Source organism: Arachis hypogaea, chromosome 6 (genome assembly GCF_003086295.3).
Source record: "Arachis hypogaea cultivar Tifrunner chromosome 6, arahy.Tifrunner.gnm2.J5K5, whole genome shotgun sequence".
In the NCBI taxonomy this organism is placed as follows: domain Eukaryota; kingdom Viridiplantae; phylum Streptophyta; class Magnoliopsida; order Fabales; family Fabaceae; genus Arachis; species Arachis hypogaea.
In genome coordinates this window covers 77823284-77851189 of record NC_092041.1, presented here as the reverse complement: position 1 = coordinate 77851189, position 27906 = coordinate 77823284, and the positions used below count along the sequence as shown (strand labels likewise).

Sequence of the window (27906 nt, the reverse complement as noted above, 5' to 3'; positions counted from 1 at the left end):
TCACCCCGGACCCCGCTGTGAGGCCTCAACTGGAATCGGAGCTGCTCTCGGATCCTCCAGCTGCGTGTCCGGAGATAAGAACCTCTTCCCATGCTGACTCCACCACTCAAGGAACTCATGCGACGGTCCGGGGTCAGCAACAACGTCGAACCTTAGCACACTCTCCTGACGAGAGTCCCAGTGGAGATGCCACTTCTGCAAATAAGACGGGAACCATCGATCGCCGCCTCTCCCGTCCTTGGACATCAGAAAGTCGATGTTCAGGGCGGGATGCGGAGGGGGCTGTACCCCTCCAAACTGCGGAAGAACACGATCTATCTGATGCCACTCTATGACAGCAAAGTAGATCAGCGCGGTCACAGAGCGCCACAACGCCATATGCCGAGGCTCCATAACCTCTGGATGCACAACCTGAAGTACGTCGGGGCTACTGTACGGCATCCATATAAACTGCACAAGGAACTCACCCTTGTTAGGGCAACTGTAGGACACAACTCGAAAAGTTTGATTATAAAAGGACACTTGTTAACTAGCATACTCACCTCCCTGTCCTGTAACCGGTCTATCTTGAGCCTCCACATCTGTACTCTAGGACCCTTCTCGCTCTCGGAAGGGTCGTAACCTGACCATCTGCACCATACACATGTGTTACATCTACTGAAATATGTGTTTAGATTATGCAATAGACTATTAATGAATGCGCAGTTATGTATGTCAAATTGAAATAGAGAAGGCCTAGTATAGTACCTCGAGGCCAACGGCCAGCTGAACGTCTCATATCCTGCAGGCCTAAACCAAGGAAAGCGCCAAAAGATCCAAGACTAAAGTAGCTGAAGCGGGCCTGCTAACTTGACAACATGTCTGTTCGCCACTCGGCACATGCACCGGTACAACCAATCCAGTGCTGCAGAACCCCAGCTGTAGGTACCCAGCTCCTCCAGCCTCGCTACGTACGGAAGCCATCTGAAGTGAATCCGGTTCCCGGACTTGTCTGCAAACAGCTGCGTGCCCAACAACATCATGATGTACGCACGGGCATATTGGCGCACAGTGTCATCATCTGCATCTTCAGGGCACTCACCGAAAGTCTCCTGAAACCAGCTGCAGTTCACTGCGTACTTCTGAACCTGACTGGGAGGAGGTATAACTCCGAGCAACTCCTAGAACCAGACCCAGGCTGGACGGCCACCCTCGATGTATATATGGAACTCTGACAGGCACCTGCTCACGTAACGGCCGTCCACTGGCAAACCCAGCTGGTATGCCACGTCCTGGAGTGTGATCGTGCACTCTCCGAACGGCATATGAAACGTGTGCGTCTCAGGACGCTATCGCTCCACGAATGCACTGACAAGGGCCTTGTCTAGCCGGAACCATCGGTCGTTCAGCCTTGCAAGATGGTATAGACCTGCCATCTGCAAGTACGGAACGTATCTGTCATCAAGTCGCATGCCCTGCTGCCGCCGCATGCTCCTAATGCATCGCTGGGGCTGCGCATGAAATGAACCGCATAGTTAGAACCAGCTTAAAAACCAACCACAATCGTAAGCAGTACGATAAATCATCAACAAACCATTCTGCTAAATAAAACCGCATAACATTACATGAAAGATAAGCAACTGGAAAACAAACCCATAGACCGCACAACTAAACCGCTAACATAAACCAGCTTAACAAGATCCACTAACAATAAACAGCTTAACTAAACCGATTTACATAAAAGAGCTAGCGTAAAACAACTACCATCAAACAAGTCAAACAAATCACCAACATAAAACCACTAACGAAAACCACCTACCCTAAACCACTAACATAAACCGCTTGCATAAACCACTCGTAAAAATTGCTAACATAAACCACCAACATGAACCACTAACAGAAACCACTAACTTAAACCACTAACATAAACCACTACCCTAAACCACAAACCTAAACCACTAACATAAACCACTAACTTAAACCGCTAACTTAAACCACTAACATAAACCACCAACATAATCCCCTCACATAAACCACCTACATAAACCACTAACATAAACCACCGTCTAACCCATATGCAAAACCACTAAGGCACAAATACCGCTAGAATAAAAAATATTTCCGTACTAACCTCTTCGTTGATGACCCCGGCTATATGAGCGACTCCGTCCAAGCGATATAACCGTGCTGGATCGTCCCCCATCAGTAGAGTATTCCGTTCAGGTCTTCCTCGGAGAGAATCTGGGTCGTTTTCTCTGAGTTTTTGTGGGGTAGGGGGGAGGAATAATAGTTCGAATGAGGGTGATTCGAACTCCTTATATAGCCGAATCACCCCTAATTCGAACCACCTTGGTTCGATTTATGAAGGAGCACGCCAAGGGTAATTCGAACCAGCTTGGTTCGAATTACATACGTTGCACACTTGCCTATAGTTCGAACTAGCCTAGTTCGAATTACATGGGGATGGAGTTCGAACCAGCTTGGTTTGAATTACATTCGTTCCTCTCCCCTAATTCGAACCTTCCTGGTTCGATTTACTCACGTTTGTAGTTCGAACCACCCTGGTTTGAATTACATAAAAATAGTGTCTGGCTTATTGCTGAAACAATTTTCAGTTTAGCGTATTTACGTTACACCCTTCTTGATGTGGCTTATTAGGGTTTTTTGCCCTCTATTATATATTTATTTTGCTTTTTAGAGGTCGTAATACCTTATTATCTTAGTCTTATAACTTAAGCATAAGATTTAAGTATGGCAGGGTGTTACATATTACCGAATGAAAGAATAATTAGTAAAAAATAATATTTTCTTTTAGCATATATGATGATTTTTTTATAATGAATAAGTTATCAAATATAGAAATGGATAAAATAAAAAATTATTTTTTTAATAAATTAAATAAATAATTATGACCATATAATTGATGGTGGGCATATAATTATTAGACAATAAATTACAATAAAATGTTAATAGAAATATTAAATTTAATATTAAATAAAAGCAAATATAAATAATGAACAAAAATTCAAAATTTAAAATCAAATATTTAAGATCAAAAAAAGAAATAATTTTTTTTGATAAACAATGACTTGAAACATTAACGTGTTAATAAATTAAATCAAATAATATATATTTAAATTAATTAAATTTAAAATTATTATAATAAATTGATTATAATTGTTTTATTAAATAAAATAAGTTAAATAAATAAAATATCATATAAATATGCCATATAAAAGTTATAACATTTTTTAAAACAATTAATTAAAATACATAAGACAAAAACATACAAATTAAAATAAAATCAATTTATTTATTCCGGTCAAATCAAATAATAATATAATTGATTAGTTATTATCTCAATCAAATTAAATAATAATTAATTATAATATTTTAAAAATTATTCATCAAAATACATTAGATAAAAAATAGTATAAATTAAAATAAAATTAATTTATTTCTTCTAGTTAAATAAAATAATTAATATAATTGATTAGTTATAATTGATGTGGTCATACAAAATATTTAAAAAATTCATATTTATCTCAATCAAAAAATAATTAATTAATTAATTAACACATTTAAATAAATTAAACAAAATAAATTGAGAAACACATTTAAAAACATGTTACGCACTACAAGAAAAGTGAGCTATTTTAACATTGTCTTTTTAACAATCATCATTAAGTGTAAAAATTAATATATACTTTTTATAAATATCACAAATATCAATTTTTCTATGTTTTCTTGATGAATAATTTGACCGTAGAAAATTACTCCTCAATTTTGACACTCATTTGTTTTCAATTTACTCCGGTGTTCCTCTTCTTCTTTGGACTCCGTCAATGTTGACATCATACTGCTCTCAGTTTGGGATTATATTACTCATTTTTTATCTTCAAAATCTCAGTTTATTCTTCAATTTCAAGATCTCATCTCATTCTTTGTTGAAAATTTTTATTGAAAATTTTTTATGGTCAATAAGTGTCAAAATAAATAGTATTTTTTACGGTTAATAAATATCATAGAAAATATATTCTCAAATTTTTTTTAACAAATTATTTTTAACAGCCAATATTTATTAAAATAAGATTTAAAGTTTTTTCACAATTACTAATATGTTAAAAATACTATTTTTGACCAAATTTTTATTAACATATTTTCATAGTTAAAATAGTGTCAAAATTTATTTTTTTGACAAATTTTAATTCTTTTTTTACACATATAACCCTAAAAAATAATCTATATTGTTGTAGTGATATTAGCTATGCCATTAATTGAAGAAAATTGATTTTTAAAATCAAGCTCCAAAGAGTTATGTAAGGATATAATTTAAACTTAACCTTTATGCATAAGTATCAATATATATATAATTATTTATAATCTCTACAAGAAAAGAAGGTAAGTCAAAAAGGCGAATAAAAAGATGCAGCATTGATGTTATTTCATTACCCAATTTTTTAAATAAAAAATAAAATTAATCGCGTAAGGAATATAATCTAACATTGAGAAGATTCAACATCTAAAAAATATGATAAATTAATTTGTATGGAATAAATTGATAAAATTTATAATAAAAAATTATAAAAACTTATATAAATAAAAAGAAAATAAAAGAAATAAAAGATATAGAATATAATAACAAATATAATATTATTTTTTATAAGTAGCAAATGATTTTTATATTTGGTAAACCACTCATGCATTTGATTTAAAATTTTTAGGAATATTTGGATGATTATTTAAAAAGTACCTACAAGAGATCGGATAAAAGATTGATCTCTAACATTTTTTTATTTTAAAAATTATTCTTGGTCGTTGATAAAAAAAAATCTACCTAGATAAAAATTATTAATTTTTGAGGATAAAATTCTCTTGTTTTTTAATTATACTTATAAAAAACAGTATTAAAATTTAAATATTATTTTAAAAATATATTTAATATTAAATATTTTTTGTCAAATTTTAAAATATTTTGATAATATTTTTGTTAATAACCAGTAAGCTGCTATTGTGAAACTAGCCAAATTGCTTCTTCAATTTCATAGAAAATAAATTGAAGAATTGAGTGATAATTAAATTTTTGAGAATTTTAATTTAAAATTAATCAATTTAAAAAAAAGATATTTATATTCTTTTATTAATAGATAATGTAAAATAAAATGGAGTTGTCTATGTATTTTATTAGTTATAGTGGTGCGTGTCTTATTATTATTACATGAGTATGAAAATAATATAATTTTAATCAATAAATTATTTATTATCTTTTAAGTTTTTATATAATTTTTATCAAGTATTTTTATTTATCATAAATTTTATTAAAATAAATGAAATTTTACTCTAAAAATTATCATCTATATCATTTTTTATAAATAGATACGTTACAATAGTTAATAATACATATAAACATTAACAATAAATTTGTAATAAATTGATAGTATATAACGTATTTATTGTTTGTTATTGTAAAAAACCAAATTGTTACTTTTTTTTTAATTACTTAGTCTAAAATCAAAATATTTAGAGATGTAATTATCATTTACTCTAAAATTGAAAGAGTTGTTAATTCTAGATTCTGCACACAACTAAGATCGTAAATTCAAGACTGCACAAAACTAAGATTGTACAATTAGATTCCTTCAGTAAATTTTAAACCAGTGTACGTACGTATATGTGCCTTCTGTCCTCCTCTGCGCAAACAGTATATAATCAATCTAAGGTGAATCCCTTGCGAGTTCTTTCTTAAATCATATTTTAAAAAAAAGGGGAGGGGGAGATAAAATTAATTACAAATGGATAACTTTTGGATAGTTCAGTCTACAAGTATTTGCCTATTTAACATTAAGGTAGGATTAAGGTAGGATCAGGAGTAGAAGAACGGTGTTAAGAAGCTGTAATGTAAGCAATTTTTAATTCAATAAACGGATGCGAATTTTACAATTCATAAAACACCGATAAATATATCAGATTATATTAAGTAATAACTTACACTGAGATGAGTGTCGATTCTATAAAAATTAACGAATTAAGTAAGTAAAATCAACCAATTAATCTTGTCAAAATAGCAAATTAGAGTTTTGAAACGCTTTAAGCATAAACAAATAAACAAAACTAAAATAGAAGCAACAGTGAGTGTGAAAAAGATGTATGATTAAAAAAATTAAAATTTCAAAGATATTAGACGTCCAGATTAACACTTTTCACTTTTTACTATAATTATGTAACGATCTTTTTATGACAAATTATTAGTAATTAAACTCCAATCTTCTGGTGATTCAATTTCTCTTTAACCTAATCAAATGCTAATCTCTTAGCCACTTAATTAAGAAAAGAGGTAAGCACGTCTCTAATTTATAAAATCACACAATTCAGAAGAATTTAACCCTATTGATTTTATGTCACTTATCAATCCAGTTTCAAAACTTAAGAATTGTGAGAATCGGTTTTCAAGTTTAATTCAATTAATATACTTATCCAAGAGATTAAAAAAATTCAAGTCAAAAAAAGATTGTTTCCCAACATATTCAAACCCTTTGACATGAAAGACGAAAACCGTTTCTTAGAGAAGAATCAATTGCATCAATTAGAAGTAGAAAAGTTATTACATTAATCCATAGAACTAACACGGCTTCTAATCGAAACCGAGGAGAATTAGAAACTCATGTTCGTCGTAAAATCCTTAAGAAATAAAAACTACAAAGTGCCGAAGAGGGAGCGTCCGGAAGAGAGCCTCCCGTTAACTTAAATACTAACCCTAATTTAAAATTAAAATTCAAATTAAAATAGAATCAAAACTAAAACAAATCAAATCTATCTAATTAATAATTTTCTCTAGTATAACTTTCAATCTTTACCTCCTTGCAATCTTCAATTAATAATGTCATCAATGGACTTGTGATTGATCTTCCAAAAGGTTGAAAAATTGGAGGAAAGCTGACCTTGATTCTTCACGTTATACAGGCTTGTATCACCTTATACTTGAGGCATCTTTTTAGCTTGAAATGCATTTTTTTGGGCTCATGTATAACATGAATTAGGCTACATTGTACATGAGCCAATTTTTCTCAATTTTGGCTTATGAGTTACGCTCTAACGTTGTACGTGGTGAACTCCACGTACTAAGTGAAATTCAACTTGCGCGTACGTACGCGTGATTGTCCAAAAGTCTCTTATTGCGTGTATGTGTGCCGTAAACATATCCTTGACTACTGCGTTGTACGTGCAAGCTTCAGCGTACTACGTGAAAAGTGATGGTCATGCGTATGCGCGCTGCATGCATACGCATGACAAGTGAAATGTCCCCAACGTAGTACATGAAAGCTTCAGCATACTACATGAAAAGTTATGACCATGCGTACGCACGTTGCATGCGTATGCGTGACATGTAAAATGTTCTGATGATGACTTGCTTCATTTACCCCTTTTTCTTATCTAAAAAGACCATAAAAAGAGCATAATCTCATTGAATCAATGCAATTTCATGAACCAAATAATATATATTATGGTTCATTGCTTTGAAATGGGTTTGTGCTGAATTTTAGGTAGAAAGAACAACAAAAGGGGAAGGAAATAACAAATAAAATTGGGCGTGTGAAGTTGGGTGTGCCACTTGAAGCTCTAGGCGTGGCACGCCAAGCTTTTGAACCAACTCTCAACAATGGGCGTGCCACTTGGTGCTATGGGCGTGGCACGCCAAGTTTGTGAAGCCAAGTCTCAAAGAGGGCGTGCCACTTAGTGTCTTGGGCGTGGCACGCCAGGCTTAAATTCCAGATGAGTAATTTTGAGCCCACTATGGGCGTGGCACGCCAAGAAGTGGGCGTGGCACACTGGGGCATATGCCAGCCTGACCTCCTCTCATTCAAATGAAGATATCTTGAGTTACACATCTCCAAATGAAGTTATTTTAGTGCTATTAGAAAGTAGACATCTAGATCTTTTCAACCATATATAACACTTTATAATGGACGCTGAACTTGAGAAAGATATTGACCCCGAAAATACGAGGAGAAAAACACGTCACTGCAGAGTTACCAGCCTAACCTCTTCATCTTTAAAGGAACATAACTTGAGTTGTAGAGATCCAAATGAGGGAATCTTGGTGGCATTAGAAAGTTGACATCAAGTGCTTTCCAACGATATATAACACTCTATAGCGAACATTAAAACAGAAGGTAAAAAAGGCTATTATTTCAGCGTTATAAAACCTGGGTGTGCCACTTGATATCCAAGGCGTGGCGCACCAGCTTTATTTTCATAATGGGCGTGCCACTTGGAATTCTGGGCATGGCACGCCAGTTCTAATGGCCAGAGAGGAGATTTTGGTGCATCATTGAAGACGTGGTATGCCAGTTTCACAACATATGGGGCGTGGCACGCCAGAAGTGGAAGTGGCACACCGGGCTACTTGACAAACTGACCTAGTCACCTTCAAATGGGCATAACTTGAGCTACAGAGGTCCAAATAAGTTGATTCTAGAGACGTTGGAAATTTGACATCCAGGACTTTCCAACAATATATAATACTTTATAGTAGATATTTAATTTGAGGCCCAAATAACTCCATTGTTTCAGTGTATCAAATGGGTCATACTCCAAAGAGCAAATTCAAGTAAGGGTGGCACTTCAACTTCTTCCTACAGCCCCCAACCTTCAACCAAGCCCACTCCAACTCTCATTCAAGCGACAATTGTCAACCAATCAAGGTCACAAGAAGCATCTAGAATAGTTCATTTTTATTTCATTGTAATTTGCTTTCAATTTCATTTAAGTTTGTAATTTACGAGAGCCTATATAAAGGCTTTAGTTTCATAGAATTGAGGTATCTTTTGGGGGATCATCTATCATTGGGAGGGGTCTTCGGACTCCCTCTTCTCACCCACACTTCTCTCCTCTTCCACTTTCTTACTTGTAAATATTTTAGTTATGAATCACTAACTCTTTCCATTGGGAAAGAGAGCTCTATTGCAATTTGATGGATTAATTTGTTTTTATTCTTCTTCTTCTCTTCATCTTCTCTTGATTTACTTGAAGGATTTTTGTTCTTTATTCTATCATTCAATTATCTTGGAAAAGGGATAGAATGATCTTGGGATTTATGTGAACCTTAGAAGAGGAATCATAAAACCATGCTTGAAAATCCTTCTCACACTTGAATAGATTTGGGTTTGGGTTGGATATAGTGACATTAATCCTCCCAATACTTGGATCTAGGAAGGTGTGGTATGATCAGGGACCATTCTTCATCTCTTCTCATGAACAATTAGACCAAGGAATTGGCTATTGAACAAGATTTGAGAGATTGATTCACCAAGGAATTGGGATTCAATCACTCATGATTGCCAAGAGGTCAATGAATTGCATGATTGAAGATGAGATGAAATCAATTGATCCTAAGAATGCAATATCTCTTGATCCCAATATTTATTTTATCTTTCTTTCTTTTATTTACTTTATGGTTATTTTCATTTTCTGCACTTTACATTTCCAGCACTTTACTTTCTTATACTTTACATTCTTACCATTTACTTTTCTGCACTTTATTACTTTTATTTACTTTCATGTCATTTACATTTTCTTGTTGCTTACCACTCAAAATTGAACCGTCTAACTAGGATAATTAATCAACTATTATTTGCTGAATCCATTAATCTTTGTGGATACGATCCCACTCTATTGTGGGTTATTACTTGACGACAATTTGGTGCACTTACCAAAGAACTGATTCATTATATGTGGGTAGTAAAATTCGGTCATCACCTCAACGTAGTACGTGAAAGCTCCATCATTGCATGCCCTTCACCTTTTCATCTTCCAGGGAGCTTTCTGTTAATTACAGAAAACTTTCTGCTTGTTATTCTGAGTTTCTGTTTATCACAGAAAAATTTTCGTGTCTTGCTCTCCATCTTCTTTTTTGTCCTGCTTTTTTTGCTTTTTTTTCAAAAACTTCCTGTCATCAATAAAATTCAACTAATCAAAGTAATATTTATTTTAACTTCAAATTCATTGCTTATTCAACAGAAATTCTTAATAAATCAATTAGAATTAAAAAAATACTAATAATGCATATGCATCATAAATATATTTCTGACTAATTTTACAACGTTTTTCTGGCCACCAAAGGATATCTTATGATTCTGGTTTATAAATTTCTAAGTTGCTTTTAATAATGGATAGAGTTGGTGCTTTAAGAACACCCACCAAAAGCCAAAGCCATCGTATGCATGCACTATGAGCATGGGTATGTTATTTGAAAATTAGTATATTGGATGAGTATATTCATTTAATTTACTAGTATATGCTTGGCGCATATATATATATATATATATATATATATATATATATATATATATAGTATTTAATTAACAATAATATTTGAGAGACAATAAAAAATCAGTTCAAATAGTTTAAAATTGTCTTATTTTGTATTTTTAATTATCATTAGAATAATTATATAATTTTAGATGTAACAAATATGTAATTACGAATGTCATATGTATGAAATTATAGATATTATGCTATATAAGATAATTTTAAATATTGTCTCCCTAACATTATCGTTAATTAATATGAGAATTATATAAGACACGGTTAGAAAACATGTAAGAAAAAGTGAAAAGTCAATAACAAATAGTCAATAAAAGAAAACATAAAAGTCATTGGCAGCTAGATCAACCATTCACACACCATAGGACATAGAATCAGACAGTAGATGACAAAACAAAGGAAGGAAAGTATAGGAAACTCGACTAGCTGGGAGTAAGATGGTCATTGTTTTCGTAGATAACTTACCAATGAACACTATTGTTGCGTGAATGTGAAAGATATTTGACAAAGTTGGAAACATTATCAATATGTAATTGTCAAAGAAAAGAAGATAGAGAAATTCGTTGAAATTTATTTTTGTTAGGTTCCACTCACGAACGATAACTCTCAATGTTATACAATAGCTAGATAGATGGATTGTGTGAGAATATAAGCTAAGGTTATCTGAGGCTAAGTATAAGAGAGAAGTAACGGAAGTAAGAGGTAGGGTGGAGCGGCTTATGGAGGATGCAAGGTGAAAAAATAGAAAAACGTAAAAGTAATGGAAAGTAAAAGCACTAAAGTGAATAAATGCAAGTTTATGTGATGAAATTCACTCAATTCAAGTAAAAAATTATCATCAAATATGGACTCATCAATTTTTTCACACTTAAATAATAGCATGTCCTCATGCAAAGCACAAAGAAGAATGATCAAAGGAAAAACAACTTATTGACTGAAACTACTTATATGCATGCAATTATTCTAATTAATGCTATCTACTTCTATCTATACCATAGGTTTCTATTGATGTGGTCAAAATAAACAAACAAATTTTCAAGCAGGCATATAGACATATAGGGCTAAAACAAAGAATTAGTTCATTGCAATCACAATCCCATGAATTAATTCGAGTTTTCAAAAAAAATGTAGTAACTTGCAAGATGATACAAAATAAGAGATGTGGAGACATAGAATGGAGCAATCAAACCCCTAATCGGATGTGTACATGATGACATGTCATCATATACCTATTTTTCTATGCTTTTCATACAAGAAATTGATAATTTGTGCTTAAATATTGAATGCTTTTGTACTTAAATGATATATTTTCTTGATATTTTAATTTTATAAATCTTGTAGGAAATAAGAAGAAAAAGAAGCAAAGAAGCACAAAAAAAGAGAAAAAAAAGAGCTTTGGGACACACTTTGAAGTTGGAGCACACTTTGGAGCTTTAGGCCACGCTTTTAAAAGCGTGGCCCATGACCAAATTAAAGAGGAAAACAACCAGCACGCACACTGCACTGCCCTTGCCAAGGGCAGGGCAGAATCGTGATGCACATTGAGGTTGGAAGCAAGAATTTCGCTAAGGTAAAATCTGGACGCTCACAGCATGACCATGCCTCCTTCAAAGGGCTATAACTTGAGCTACAGACGTCCAATTGATGTGCTTTCAGTTGCGTTGGAAAGCTGACATTCAGAGCTTTCCAACTATATATAGCAATCCATATTTGGCACACAATTGAGGCAGAAATGAAAGGCATCTTTAAGGGCCATGAGAAAGCAAGAAACTAGGCCTTACTTTGGTGCCAAGAAAGCCAAGGAAATTAAATAGCGTGTGTTTCGGCCATGGTTCGAACTTGGGACATCAAAGTGAAAACACTGCCCTGCCCTCCGTGAGGGCAGGGCAGCATTTTGTTGGTGCACAATTCTGGCGCACCAAGGCACCCTTCTGGCGCACCGCAGCATCATCTGGCAGCACCAGCAGCGCACCGTGGCACAATTCTGGCGCACCAATTTTTTCTGCCCTGCCCTCCGCGAGGGCAGGGCAGCATCCTGCAGCACCAACTCTCACCAACAAGCACGCACCAAGGGCGCACGAACATTCTCTGCCCTGCCGTCCACAAGGGCAGGGCAGCCTCCTGGGAGTGTCATGGGCCAAAAATCAACCAAAATTCAATTTAATTCAATTCCTCACCAAATTGAATCAAGGCCAACCAAACCCATTTCTCCTCAAATCCAAAGCAAGCTAAGCCCACATCATCACTCAAAGGCACATGGATCAATTAAATTAGGATTTTCATTTTTGTAATTTGTTTTAATTTCATTTTCATTTTATTTTGTAAAGCCTATATAAGGCATCATTTCCATCTTTGTAAGGAGGCGAGACCCACTAGGGAATATTAGGATTTGAGAGCTCTCTCCTTTAAGTTTTCCTTTCTGCTTTAAATCTTGGGTAGAGAATTGAAGAAATTCTGTTTCAATCTCACCTTGAGATCTCTTGTTTACTTTTTCTGCATAATTGAAATTCACATACTGCTTCATCTTCTCTTTAATTCTGCAATTCATTTTTCTTCTTTCTTCTGCAAATTGTTCTCTGAATTGATCAAGGAAGGGCTTGAGATCTAGACTTGTTCTCTAGTCTCATTGATTCCCTGAGATCTTGAATTTCTTTTCTGAGTTTCACAATTGAGTTGAATTTTGTTTCTGTTTTGGTCAAGTGAGCAATTGAGCTCTTGGCTTTCCTTCTGTTTTTACTGTTTCATTGAAATTGTTAGTTTCACTTTGAGACTTGAAAAATGATCTATGTCTCTTTGTTGCATCTCATTGCTCCCAATTTAATTTCTTGCACTTGTGTTCTTCTGCAATTTACATTTAAGCTACTGTGACCTTGAATTTACTTTTCCTGCAATTTAATTTCCTTGCAATTGTTCTAAGCTTGGATCTACTGCTTTCATTTAATTGCTAGCACCCCAGCCCCCTTTACATTTGATGCAATTTATATTTCTTGCAATTTAAGTTTCAGCTATTTTACTTTCTGATGACTACACATCATGTTATGTTTTTCTATGCTTTTTCATATAAAAATCAATTCATAATGCTTAATTATGGGAGTGTTTTGGTGATTAAATTGAATATTGCTTTGATTGCTTGAGTTAATAAATTTTGTAGGAAATTATGGAAAATGAAGCAATAAAAGCACTAATAGAGGAAGCACACTCCCAAGGTGGCAAAAAGTTGGAAACAAACTCAAAGAGAAGCAAAGAGGATTTGCAACCCTGATCTCTTCACACTCCAACAAGAATAACTCGAGCTACAAAGCTCTAAATGAAGTGATCTCAGTATCATTAGAAAGTAGACTTCTAGAGCTTTCCAACCATATATAACACTTTATAGTTGACACTGATTTGAGGGGACAAATTGCTATTCGTTTAGCTTCACAATTTCAGCGTAAAACAAGTCCCTGCAGTTCGCCAGACTGACCTCTTCACCTTCAATAGATCATAACTTGAGCTAGAGAAGTCCAATTGACATGCTTCCAGCGGCGTTGGAAAGCTGAGATCTAGGGCTTTCCAAAGATATATAATAGTCTATAGTGGACATTCAATTTGAAGACCCAAACAGACCAATACTTCAGCGTGTAAGGTTTTTCCAAACCTTCAAAAGCCCAAAATGCCACTTCAATGACACTCCACATTGGGCCACTTCCAAATACTCCAATCCCTTCATTTATTCTTCAATGTTTCAAGCTTCTATGAAGGGAGTTAAAAGTTCACAAGCCCAAGTCAAGCCACAAGTAACAATCAATCAAGGCCACAAGAATCATCTAGAAGTAATTAGGAAATTTGCATTTGATTGTAATTTCATTTGAATTTGTAATTTAGGTAGCTTATAAATAGGGCCTTAGATTCATCATTTGGGAGACACCATGGAGGGGTGGAGGTGACTCCACTCCCCTTTCACTCTCATTCTCTTCTCTTCTTCCATTTTCTTTCATTCACACTTTAGTAAATATTTTTGTTATGATGAGTTTCTAATTTCCAACATTTGGGAAAGAGAGCTCTATTGCAATTTAATGGGTTGATTTATTTTCATTCTTCATCTTCAATTCTTCTTTCATTGTTTCTTTAGAGAGAGTCTTTGTGCTTCAAAGATCTAATTACTATCGAGAGAGGGATTAGATCTATTTAAATTCTATGATGAACTTGAGAAAGGAGTCATAGAATTTAGTTTGAGGCTCTTCTCTCACAACTCTCTTGATTGATAATTCTTAGCTTGATATGTGAGATGTAATCACTTTGAATTGAAATCTTGAGGGTTGTGTGGCAATTAGAGACCATTCTTCATCTCTTCTCATGAGCAATTAGATCAAGAGATTGGCAATTGATCAAGTTAAGAGAAATCAAATCACCAAGAGATTGGGGTTTGATTACTTATGATTTGCCAAGAGATCAATGATTGAATGATTGAAGTGGAGATGAGAATTGTTGATCTTGAGAATGCAATATCTCTTGATCCCAATGTTAATTTCATTCTTAATTCTTGTTATTTACTTCTTGTCTTTAATTCTTGTCATTTAATTGTTCTCTTTAAATTCTTGTCATTTACTTATGCACATTTATGGCTTTCTTTACTTTGGCACATTTATGCCTTCCAAGTGTTTGTAGAAATACTTCACTTGGTTTTACTTTCTAGTCATTTACTTTCTTGCACTTTACTTTCTTGTACTTTCTATTCCTTGCAATTTACATTCTTGCACTTTAATTTTTAGCACTTTAATTTCTTGTCATTTACTTTCCTTGTACTTTATTGCTTTTATTTAATTTCAAGTCATTTACATTTCTTGTTGCTTATCACTCAGACATGAATCGTCTAACTAGAACAATTAATTAACTATTGCTTGCTTAATCCATTAATCCTCGTGGGATCGACCTCACTCTAAGTGAGTTTTATTACTTGATGCGACCCGGTACACTTGCCGGTTGTACGTGAAATCAAATTTTTACGTATCAAGTTTTTGGCGCCGTTGCCGGGGATTGGAAAAGATTGACAATGATTAAGTGAATGGTAGTTTAGATTAAGCATTTTCTTTGTTTTTGCTTTGTACAGTTCTTTTAATTTTTTTGATTTTCTTTTTGACACTAAGGTGTTTGAGTTATTGCCTCACTAAGAAATTCTTCTCTCTGACATGAATTTCAATTTTATTTGGTGTGGTGTTTTACAAAATTCAAATGGAGTTCAACTCATCTTGTGATCAAACAAATTTTCTGGGATATCACCCACCATCACCAATTGACTATTCTAATGGTGGTTGGGAATATCACCAAGAAATTACAGATCCTGAGCACTCCAATTCTTGGAGGTATGCTTCAGAACCACAAGATGAGCAAGAGAATCATATGGGATATTTCTCACCACCACAAAATGATTCAAGTCATTATTCTAATGGTGGCTGGGAGTATCGCCAAGAAATTGCAAATTCTGAGCACTCCAATCCATGGAGATTTGCTCCAGAGCCACAAATTGATCAAGCTAATCACATGAGATGTTGTCCAGAACCACAAAATGATTTATGTCATTACCCTCATGGTGTTTGGACATATCAACAAGAGTGTGAACAATCAAGTGAAATGAATTTCCTCCCAGAGCCACAAAGTGAACCATGCTGTTATGACATTGACACAAACTATGGCTGGGAAGGGAATTTTAATTCTCCAAATGCTATTCATCAAGAGACATCATCTCTTGATTATGCTTTCAACAAATTCATGCAAGATCCCTCCCAAGGACCACAAGATTGTCCATACTATGATGATTTCAACAATTCTTCAAGTTGTGCCTGGGAGGAGCAAAACCAGAAAGCATTTGAGAGCCCATATTCCACTTATCAAGAGCCATCACCTCTTAATTATCCAACCTCACCTCCAAATTTTTCATATCAAAATTCTTCACCACTTGAGTTTGCCTCAACACAAAATTCCTTCCAAAATTCATACAATTCAATTCATCATCCACAAAATTCATTCCACCAACCACAAAACTTATTCCACAATTCACAAGATTCATTCCATACCACTCAAAACAACCTCACCACAACACATCCATATCAACAAAACTTCTCTCAAGCTTCATCTCTTAAGCTAGTAGCTGAGGACCTCCTTCAAAAGTCTAGAGAACTCTTGGAAAGACAAGAACAATCTTGGGAGGAACGAGAGAGCCTTTTTGAGAAAATAGATGGGCACTTAGAGCAAATAAGGAAACACTTCGGGTTGCCAAGCAGTGAGGATGAAGACCAATTTGTGGGTGAGGAAGTGGAAAAACAAGAAAAAGAAGTCCATGTGTCAAGTGAAATTTCAATGAAGAATGAGGTGGCTGAGAATGAAATTGAACTTGAGGTGATAAAAGAACATGAACATTCACAACCATCACAAACTTCCCTTGAATCTGTGATCGAAAAATATGAAGAGGAGATGAAAAAATCTTGGGAAGAACAACAAACCTCTTCCATGATTGAGCTATTAAAGCAAATGTTGAGTGTAAAAGAAGAAGTGGAAGAGCAAGAACGTGAGAAAGACACTCAAGAGAAATCACACTCAACTGAAACAGAGAAGTGCAAAAAGGAAGGGCTCATAGAACCACCAATTCAAGAGGCTTTTGATGAAAAGAAGACTCCAACAATCACACAACCACCAAGACTTGGATTCAAGGAAGTGAAGGCAATTAACAAAAGCACCAAGAAGAGGATTGTGACCAAGCTATCAAGGACAATATTCATGAAGAAAAATGGGTCAACCACAAGCAATCCTCCCCCTGATCCAGCAAGCAAGCTCAATCAAGCCATTAACAAAAGAAAGCTTGCTGAGGAGAGGCCAAGACAGGGGACACTAGCTGAATCTCCTTTCTCATTAAGGTCATTCCTGTTAACAAACTGGAAGAAGAGGAAGAAAGTGAACAATATGTCAACCATAGGTATAATTTCTCTTCTCTGCTTTGTTTTCGTTCTTTGTTTTATTTAAATTCAATAAATTGACATATGGTTACATTCTAAGTTTGGTGTTGCTTTGCAAAAAATTGTTTTCAATCTTTTTGGATGATTGCATCAAATCAAAAATGAAAGTAACACACCAAGATTCTAAGTTTGGTGTGCCATTTATTTTCTATGCAATTTATTCAAGCAACACTACTTGTCTGCATAATCATAATGCCTCTGCAGTTTTAGTTTTCTCTTTTGATTTGACACTTTTGCATTCTACTTGCTTTAGTTATTTTTTTTCTTTAAATGCTTTCATTTAGTTTGCTTATTAACTGTTTTTGTTAATACATTACCAAGAGATCCTTATTCATGACAGATTCTTAGCTTGGTAATTGTATTTAACATACAACAGTTTCATTTGCTTAGTTTTAGTTCAAATAAATTGACATATGATTGCATTCTAAGTTTGGTGTTGCTATGCAACAAAATTTGTTTCCAATCTTTACTGGATACTTGCATTAATTCCAAGTGAAAGTGTCACACTAAGTTTGGTGTGCCACTTATCTTCTATGCAATGTATTGTGCTCACCTTCTTAAGTTTGCACTCAAAATGTCTCTGTCTCTTGTGCCTTAATTGTTATCTTTAATTTTGCTTACTTGAAACACATGTGCTACTAATGTTTCATTGTGTAAGACATTCATGATCTATCTTAGCCCCATAGCCACGGTTCTAATTGTTGCTTGAGGACAAGCAATCATTCTAAGTTTGGTGTGGGAAGGGAAAGAAAAGGAGGAAAAGGACAACAATAGAGAAGATAAATTACAAGGTTGTAAAGTTCTTTTTCCTCTCATTTATTTCCAGCATTTTAAATTGCATGATTGTCTTATTACCTTCTTTATATACATGTGTGGTATGAATAAGCATAGCTTGAATTTTGATTTGCAATATGTTGCTGTGGCATTATGACTACCAACTTGAGTTTTGTGAATACAAAAGCAAAAAAAAAGCATCATGATCATAAACAAACAAGGAATTAAAGAAGAACTAAGCATGTGCATATAAGTATTGGAAGGCTAGCATGACTATTATTGCTCAATTACATTTGAATTTGTTTAATTGAAGTTTTCATCTAGGACATTTTATGACATGTTTGAAATATTGAAAACCTTGAACAAGCAAATCAATTAAAAGATTAAGAAAGAAAAAGGGAAAAATGAGAAAGTTGAAGACTCTGAGTACCAATGACATTTCATTAGTCAAGTACTTGTGGTGTTTATGTATCAAGCAAAAAGCTTGAAAACAAAACACTTAGAGTCAAGACTAGGCTCAAGTGCAAAGCACTCCCTCAAAGCTCAAGGCTCTAAGCACCAATGATTAGAAGGAAAGTAAAGAAAAGGAATAAATGAGTTTAAAAAGTCCTCTAATTAAATGCTTGTGGTGCTTATGTATCAAGTGGTAATACTTGAAAACAAAGCATTTAGAGTCAAAGCTTTTAACTAATGGTGCAAAGCACCCAAGAAGCTAAGCTAAGAAAAAGATGAAAAGCTTGTTTCAAGTAAGGAACATAAAGAAAAATATTTCATAAAATGAGCTAGATAGAAGCATCAATCATTTGAATTTCTTTTGAGATTGTAGCATGCATAATAAACTAGCCAACCATGAACATTTAATTGCTAGTCTTCTCACCTTGGATTGTCAATCTTTATTGAATGATTCTTTGTTTGCTTGAGGACAAGCAAAGTTTAAGTTTGGTGTTGTGATGACTACGCATCATGTTATGTTTTTCTATGCTTTTTCATATAAAAATCAATTCATAATGCTTAATTATGGGAGTGTTTTGGTGATTAAATTGAATATTGCTTTGATTGCTTGAGTTAATAAATTTTGTAGGAAATTATGGAAAATGAAGCAATAAAAGCACTAATAGAGGAAGCACACTCCCAAGGTGGCAAAAAGTTGGAAACAAACTCAAAGAGAAGCAAAGAGGATTTGCAACCCTGACCTCTTCACACTCCAACAAGAATAACTCGAGCTACAAAGCTCCAAATGAAGTGATCTCAGTATCATTAGAAAGTAGACTTCTATAGCTTTCCAACCATATATAACACTTTATAGTTGACACTGATTTGAGGGGACAAATTGCTATTCGTTTAGCTTCACAATTTCAGCGTAAAACAAGTCCCTGCAGTTCGCCAGACTGACCTCTTCACCTTCAAAAGATCATAACTTGGGCTAGAGAAGTCCAATTGACATGCTTCCAGCGGCGTTGGAAAGCTGAGATCTAGGGCTTTCCAAAGATATATAATAGTCTATAGTGGACATTCAATTTGAAGACCCAAACAGACCAATACTTCAGCGTGTAAGGTTTTTCCAAACCTTCAAAAGCCCAAAATGCCACTTCAATGACACTCCACATTGGGCCACTTCCAAATACTCCAATCCCTTCATTTATTCTTCAATGTTTCAAGCTTCTATGAAGGGAGTTAAAAGTTCACAAGCCCAAGTCAAGCCACAAGTAACAATCAATCAAGGCCACAAGAATCATCTAGAAGTAATTAGGAAATTTGCATTTGATTGTAATTTCATTTGAATTTGTAATTTAGGTAGCTTATAAATAGGGCCTTAGATTCATCATTTGGGAGACACCATGGAGGGGTGGAGGTGACTCCACTCCCCTTTCACTCTCATTCTCTTCTCTTCTTCCATTTTCTTTCATTCACACTTTAGTAAATATTTTTGTTATGATGAGTTTCTAATTTCCAACATTTGGGAAAGAGAGCTCTATTGCAATTTAATGGGTTGATTTATTTTCATTCTTCATCTTCAATTCTTCTTTCATTGTTTCTTTAGAGAGAGTCTTTGTGCTTCAAAGATCTAATTACTATCGAGAGAGGGATTAGATCTATTTAAATTCTATGATGAACTTGAGAAAGGAGTCATAGAATTTAGTTTGAGACTCTTCTCTCACAACTCTCTTGATTGATAATTCTTAGCTTGATATGTGAGATGTAATCACTTTGAATTGAAATCTTGAGGGTTGTGTGGCAATTAGAGACCATTCTTCATCTCTTCTCATGAGCAATTAGATCAAGAGATTGGCAATTGATCAAGTTAAGAGAAATCAAATCACCAAGAGATTGGGGTTTGATTACTTATGATTTGCCAAGAGATCAATGATTGAATGATTGAAGTGGAGATGAGAATTGTTGATCTTGAGAATGCAATATCTCTTGATCCCAATGTTAATTTCATTCTTAATTCTTGTTATTTACTTCTTGTCTTTAATTCTTGTCATTTAATTGTTCTCTTTAAATTCTTGTCATTTACTTATGCACATTTATGGCTTTCTTTACTTTGGCACATTTATGCCTTCCAAGTGTTTGTAGAAATACTTCACTTGGTTTTACTTTCTAGTCATTTACTTTCTTGCACTTTACTTTCTTGTACTTTCTATTCCTTGCAATTTACATTCTTGCACTTTAATTTTTAGCACTTTAATTTCTTGTCATTTACTTTCCTTGCACTTTATTGCTTTTATTTAATTTCAAGTCATTTACATTTCTTGTTGCTTATCACTCAAACATGAATCGTCTAACTAGAACAATTAATTAACTATTGCTTGCTTAATCCATTAATCCTCGTGGGATCGACCTCACTCTAAGTGAGTTTTATTACTTGATGCGACCCGGTACACTTGCCGGTTGTACGTGAAATCAAATTTTTACGTATCACTTTCTTGTTATTTAAGTTTCCTGCAATTTTATTTTCTGCATCTTTTAATTTTCTTGCAATTTACTTTCTGTTGGCTACACTTCATCCAAATTCACTTCAATGTTAGCTTGACTAAACTAATCACCCACTAAAATTGCTTGATCCATCAATCCCTGTGGGATCGACCTCACTCTAAGTGAGTTATTACTACTTGATGCGACCCGGTACACTTGCCGGTTGGATATGTGTGTTGGAAATTCATTTTTCCACAAAAATTCATTATGGTTGGGAATATCACCAGGAAGACACAAATTCTGAGCACTCCAATCCATGGAGATTTGCTTCAGAACCCCAAGATGAGCAAGAGAATTATGAGGGATACCAACCACCACCACAAAATGATTCATATCATTATCCTCATGGTGGATGGGAGTATCACCAAGAAACTGCAAATTCTGAGCAGTCAAATCACATGAAAAATTATCCACCCTCACTTCCCAGTTTCTCATTTGAAAATTCTTCATCAATTAACTATGCCTCAACACAAAATCCATCACATGACTCACAACCAACACAAACATCCACAAGCCAAGGACTCTCAAGGATTGAGTCCATGCTCAAAAGATGTTGGGAGAAAGAAAAGAAATTCCGGAAAAGAAAAGAGAACTTCTTCACAAACATGGAAGTGCACGTAGCTCATTTGTTGAGTGCAACGAAGAAAGTGGAAGGGCAAGATGAGGAAGCCTCTGTGTCAAGCAAAGTTTTAATGAAAAATGAGGTGGAGGAGGCATTTGATCCTGAACTTTTACATTCACAAGAGCCACTTGAGGTGACAATGAAACATAAAGATTCCCTCCCAGAGGCATTAATGGAAAATCATGAAGAAGAAAGGGAGGAAGACACTCAAGAGAAGTCAAACTCAAGTGAAGCAGAAAATCACATGAAGGAAGGGGTCATTGAACCATCACTGCAAGGAACTCTTGATGAAGACAAAACTCCAACAATTACACAACCACCAAGACTTGGACTCAAGGAAGTGAAGGCAATTGACAAAAACACCAAGAAGAGGATTGTGACCAAGATATCAAGGACAACATTCAAGAAAAGGTCAACTGCAAACAATCCTCCCCCTGATCAAGCAAGCAAGCTCAATCAAGCCAATTTCAAAAGAAAGCTTGCTGAGAGGAAACCAAGAAAGGGGACAATAGCTGGAACTTCTCCTCCCTTGAAGTCATTCCTCTTAACCAATTGGAAGAAGAGGAAGAAAGTGAAGAACAACATGTCAAGCTAATGACACTAAAAGAGCACTTGTTGGGAGGTAACCCAACCGTAGGTAACATTTTTCTCTGCTTTATTTTCTTTTTGTGGTTTGTTTAAATTTCAATAAATTGGCATATGATTACATTCTAAGTTTGGTGTTGCCTTGCAACAAATTATTTTCAATCTTTTTGGATGATTGCATCAAATCAAAAATGAAAGTGACGCACCAAGATTCTAAGTTTGGTGTGCCACTTATTTTTCTATGCAATTCATTCAAGCAACACCACTTGTTTACATAATCATAATGCCGCTGCAGTGTTATTTTTTTTAGTTAGACAATTTTAGTTTTCTTGATTGTTTTAGTCATTTCCTTGTTTTTAATGCTTTCTTTTATTAACTGTGTTTGTTAATACATCACCCAAACATCCTTACTCATGATAGATTCTTCACTTGGTGATTGTATTCAACAAATAACAGTTTCTTTTGTTTAATTTTAGTTCAAATAAATTGACATATGGTTGCATTCTAAGTTTGGTGTTGCTATGCAACAAAATTTTATTCTAATTCTTACAAGACACTTGCATTAATTCCAAGTGAAAGTGTCACACTAAGTTTGGTGTGCCACTTATCTTTTATGCAATGTATTGTGCACACCTTCTTATCTATGCAATCAAAATGTCTCTGTCTCTTGTGCCTTGATTGTTATCTTTCATTTTGCTTGCTTAAAAACACATGTGCTACTAACATTGTATTGTGTAAGACATTCATGATCCATCTTAAGCCCCATAGCCATTGTTCTAATTGTTGCTTGAGGATGAGCAAGCACTCTAAGTTGGCAAGGGAAAGGGAAGAATTGGAGAAAAAGGACAACAATAATGAAGATGAACTACAAGGTTGTAAAGTTCCTTTTCCTCTCCTTTGTTTCTGGCACTTAAATTGCATGATTGTCTTCATCTTTTCTGTTTACACATGTGTATGAATAAAGCATAGCTTGAATTTTGAATTATAATATGGTGCTATACCATTATGACTACCAACTTGAATCCTGTGAGTTCAAAAGCAATAAAGTATCATGATCATAAACAAACAAGGCATTAAAGAAGAACTTAGCATGTGCATACAAGTATTGGAAAGCTAGTATGATTGATTGTTGCTCAATTGCATTGGATTTTATTTAATTGAAGTTTCTCATCTAATACATTTTGTGAAATCTTTTAAAAATCATGAAAACCTTGAAGAAGCAAATACAATTAAAGCAAGAAAAGAAAAAGGGAAGGAATGAGAAAGCTGAAGGCTCTGAGTACCAATGGCAATTTATTTGCTAAGTGCTTGTGGTGTTTATGTATCAAGCCAAATGCTTGAAAACAAAACACTTAGAAGTCAAGGCTAGGCTCAAGTGCAAAAGCACTCCCTCAAAGCTCAAGGCTCTGAGCATCAATGATTAGAGAGTCAAGAAAAGAAAAGAAAAATGAGCTTAATGAAGTCCTCTAATTAAATGCTTGTGGTGCTTATGTATCAAGTGGTAATACTTGAAAACAAAGCATTTAGAAGTCGTAGCTTTGTTATTAACTCATGGGGCAAAGCACCCAAAAGGAGAAAAAAAATCAAAAGCTTGTTTCAAGGAAGAATTATAAGAAAAAGATTTCATAAAATAAGCTAGATAGAAGCATCAATCATTTACATCTCTTTTGTAATTGTAGCATGCATAGAAAACTAGCTTGCCATGAACATTGAGTTGCTATTCTTCTTACCTTGGATTGTCAATCTTTATTGCATGATTCTTTTCTTGCTTGGGGACAAGCAAGGTTTAAGTTTGGTGTTGTGATGACATGTCATCATATACCTATTTTTCTATGCTTTTCATACAAGAAATTAACAATTTGTGCTTAAATATTGAATGCTTTTGTACTTAAATGATATATTTTCTTGATATTTTAATTTTATAAATCTTGTAGGAAATAAGAAGAAAAAGAAGCAAAGAAGCACAAAAAAAGAGAAAAAAAAGAGCTTTGGGACACACTTTGAAGTTGGAGCACACTTTGGAACTTTAGGCCACGCTTTTGCCACGCTTTTAAAAGCGTGGCCCATGACCAAATTAAAGAGGAAAACAACCAGCACGCACACTGCCCTGCCCTTGCCAAGGACAGGGCAGAATCGTGCTGCACATTGAGGTTGGAAGCAAGAATTTCGCTAAGGTAAAATCTGGGCGCTCACAGCATGACCATGCCTCCTTCAAAGGGCTATAACTTGAGCTACAGACGTCCAATTGATGTGCTTCTAGTTGCGTTGGAAAGCTGACATTCAGAGCTTTCCAACGATATATAGCAATCCATATTTGGCATACAATTGAGGCAGAAACGAAAGGCATCTTTAAGGGCCATGAGAAAGCAAGAAACTAGGCCTTACTTTGGTGCCAAGAAAGCCAAGGAAATTAAATAGCGTGTGTTTCGGCCATGGTTCGAACTTGGGACATCAAAGTGAAAACACTGCCCTGCCCTCCGCGAGGGCAGGGCAGCATTTTGTTGGTGCACAATTCTAGCACACCAAGGCACCCTTCTGGCGCACCGCAGCATCATCTGGCAGCACCAGCAGCGCACCGTGGCACAATTCTGGCGCACCAATTTTTTCTGCCCTGCCCTCCGCGATGGCAGGGCAGCATCCTGCAGCACCAACTCTCACCAACAAGCACGCACCAAGGGCGCACGAACATTCTCTGCCCTGCCCTCCACAAGGGCAGGGCAGCCTCCTGGGAGTGTCATGGGCCAAAAATCAACCAAAATTCAATTTAATTCAATTCCTCACCAAATTGAATCAAGGCCAACCAAACCCATTTCTCCTCAAATCCAAAGCAAGCTAAGCCCACATCATCACTCAAAGGCACATGGATCAATTAAATTAGGATTTTCATTTTTGTAATTTGTTTTAATTTCATTTTCATTTTATTTTGTAAAGCCTATATAAGGCATCATTTCCATCTTTGTAAGGAGGCGAGACCCACTAGGGAATATTAGGATTTGAGAGCTCTCTCCTTTAAGTTTTCCTTTCTGCTTTAAATCTTGGGTAGAGAATTGAAGAAATTCTGTTTCAATCTCACCTTGAGATCTCTTGTTTACTTTTTCTGCATAATTGAAATTCACATACTGCTTCATCTTCTCTTTAATTCTGCAATTCATTTTTCTTCTTTCTTCTGCAAATTGTTCTCTGAATTGATCAAGGAAGGGCTTGAGATCTAGACTTGTTCTCTAGTCTCATTGATTCCCTGAGATCTTGAATTTCTTTTCTGAGTTTCACAATTGAGTTGAATTTTGTTTCTGTTTTGGTCAAGTGAGCAATTGAGCTCTTGGCTTTCCTTCTGTTTTACTGTTTCATTGAAATTGTTAGTTTCACTTTGAGACTTGAAAAATGATCTATGTCTCTTTGTTGCATCTCATTGCTCCCAATTTAATTTCTTGCACTTGTGTTCTTTTGCAATTTACATTTAAGCTACTGTGACCTTGAATTTACTTTTCCTGCAATTTAATTTCCTTGCAATTGTTCTAAGCTTGGATCTACTGCTTTCATTTAATTGCTAGCACCCCAGCCCCTTTACATTTGATGCAATTTATATTTCTTGCAATTTAAGTTTCAGCTATTTTACTTTCTTGTTATTTAAGTTTCCTGCAATTTTATTTTCTGCATCTTTTAATTTCCTTGCAATTTACTTTCTGTTGGCTACACTTCATCCAAATTCACTTCAATGTTAGCTTGACTAAACTAATCACCCACTAAAATTGCTTGATCCATCAATCCCTGTGGGATCGACCTCACTCTAAGTGAGTTATTACTACTTGATGCGACCCGGTACACTTGCCGGTTGGATATGTGTGTTGGAAATTCATTTTTCCACAAAAACACCATCAGTACACACTCTAATCACTCAGTGTTTAGGGTTTAATCACTCAATTATCCTCTAATCATGCTTTCTAGGATTTTCTCTTCATCTAACAATCAACAAATATTTAATGCATGTATGTAAGTATCATGAGGACTTCTTAGGGTTGTAATAGGATTAGGGTTAAGGTAGGATGAATATGGTCAAGTAGACTAAGAAATTGATTCTTTAATTAGCTTAAGTATCCACCCAACCTATATCAAACTAATCACTATAATGCAATGTAACTACCCATTATTCTCTTTTTTTACACATTCATGCATTCTTTCTCATTCAATCCATATATGCATTCATTATTCATATTTTTCTTTTTTTTTTCTTTAGGGTAACCTTTGTCCCCCTTTTGTTATTTTTCTCATTTCATTTCATTTTTTTTCTTTTTTTTCTTTTTCTATAGTTTTTTTTGGAATAAAATATACTTATAAACACAAAAGATAAATGCATATGATTTAAGCAATTGACACATGAATGTGCACCCATTTTTCAAAATTTTCAACGAATACCCAAAATAAACTTTTTATACACTATCGATGTTTTTCAAAATTTCTCCACACTTAAATGATACACAAACCTCAAACTAAGCTAATCAAAGATGCAAATCAAGGACATTCACAGTTTTTCGCTTAGGGTTGTGATATGTTAATATTAAGAACAAGAGGAGTTAGTTGATAAGGCTCAAAAATGGTTCACAAGGGTAGATACAAGGGTGAGGCTATATGGGTTAGTGTGCTTTAATTGAAATAATGGCCTCAATCATTCTAAATGCATTCACACATCAAATATTGGACATAAAAAATTAAGCAAATCTAAAATCACAATCATAGAAGGAGCATAGCACACAAGAATTAAGATTATGGTTAAAATAATGCAACCAAACATTAAAAGCTCAACAACTCACAAGGTTGTTTGTTCTATCTCTCTTCTATGTTCCACGGAATAGTTTAAGCAAGTTTAAAAAGAATTTTCCCAATCAAATCAATGAAACACCCTAAAAAGAGATTTTTCGTGGAAACTTTTATTGTTTTCGCCAAGTTTATTATCTATGTATATATGTATGTATAATGTGTTGGATGTAATTTAAAATTCCTAGCTCTTTTTTCTAATTTTCACTACCCAAAAATCATCATGAACATTTAGGAAGAGATAAACTAGGTACCAATTACTATTTATGACATCCAATCACAACAAATATCTTTAGAATATCTACAAACCAAATGTGAAAATGCAAGATGAAAATGCAGTAACTAGTACTAAAACTAGGAATAAGCTAAGATATATACAACCAAAATAAGAAAGTGCAGTGCAATAGTCAAAAGTACTAATAGCTATCACCAGAAAACATAATAACGGAAACAAAATAGAGTGCCAAGTGTCCAAAAAAAGAAATTTACGCCCCAAAAGTTGCGACACCTCCCCCACACTTAAGCTTTGCATGGTCCTCTGTGCATGCATGATAATCCAGGGAGAGAGGCTCTAAGACTCTCCACCTTCAGCTGGTGGATGCAAGGGCTCGGGCTACTCGTAAACTACCATGTCCAAAGTTGGCTCAATATCTCTATCCTCAGTATCATCCTCCTCCATCGGTCTAGGATCTCCTCCCTCTAACTTTGCCGCTATCCACTGGAATTGCCACGCATTGTGGCACTCATTGCGGTGGACTTCTTGTAGGAGCTCCTGGACCATCCATAAAGAGGTCGGCTGGGAAGCTCAGGTGCTGATGATTGTGGTGGTACTGATGATGGCTCTGA

General features: G+C 34.8%; 1 protein-coding gene across 1 annotated transcript; it reads right to left on the bottom strand.

Annotated features, from left to right (window-relative positions):
- Window positions 1–27841, bottom strand: LOC140173685 (serine/threonine-protein phosphatase 7 long form homolog). The gene is made up of 5 exons (XM_072198199.1): window positions 27689–27841; window positions 1173–1271; window positions 850–1091; window positions 543–630; window positions 1–450 (listed from the first exon to the last, which is right to left on the bottom strand). The coding sequence occupies exons 1-5, from the start codon at window positions 27839–27841 to the stop codon at window positions 1–3; spliced, it is 1032 nt and encodes a 343-aa protein (XP_072054300.1).
- Between the last annotated feature and the right edge of the window lie 65 nt (window positions 27842–27906).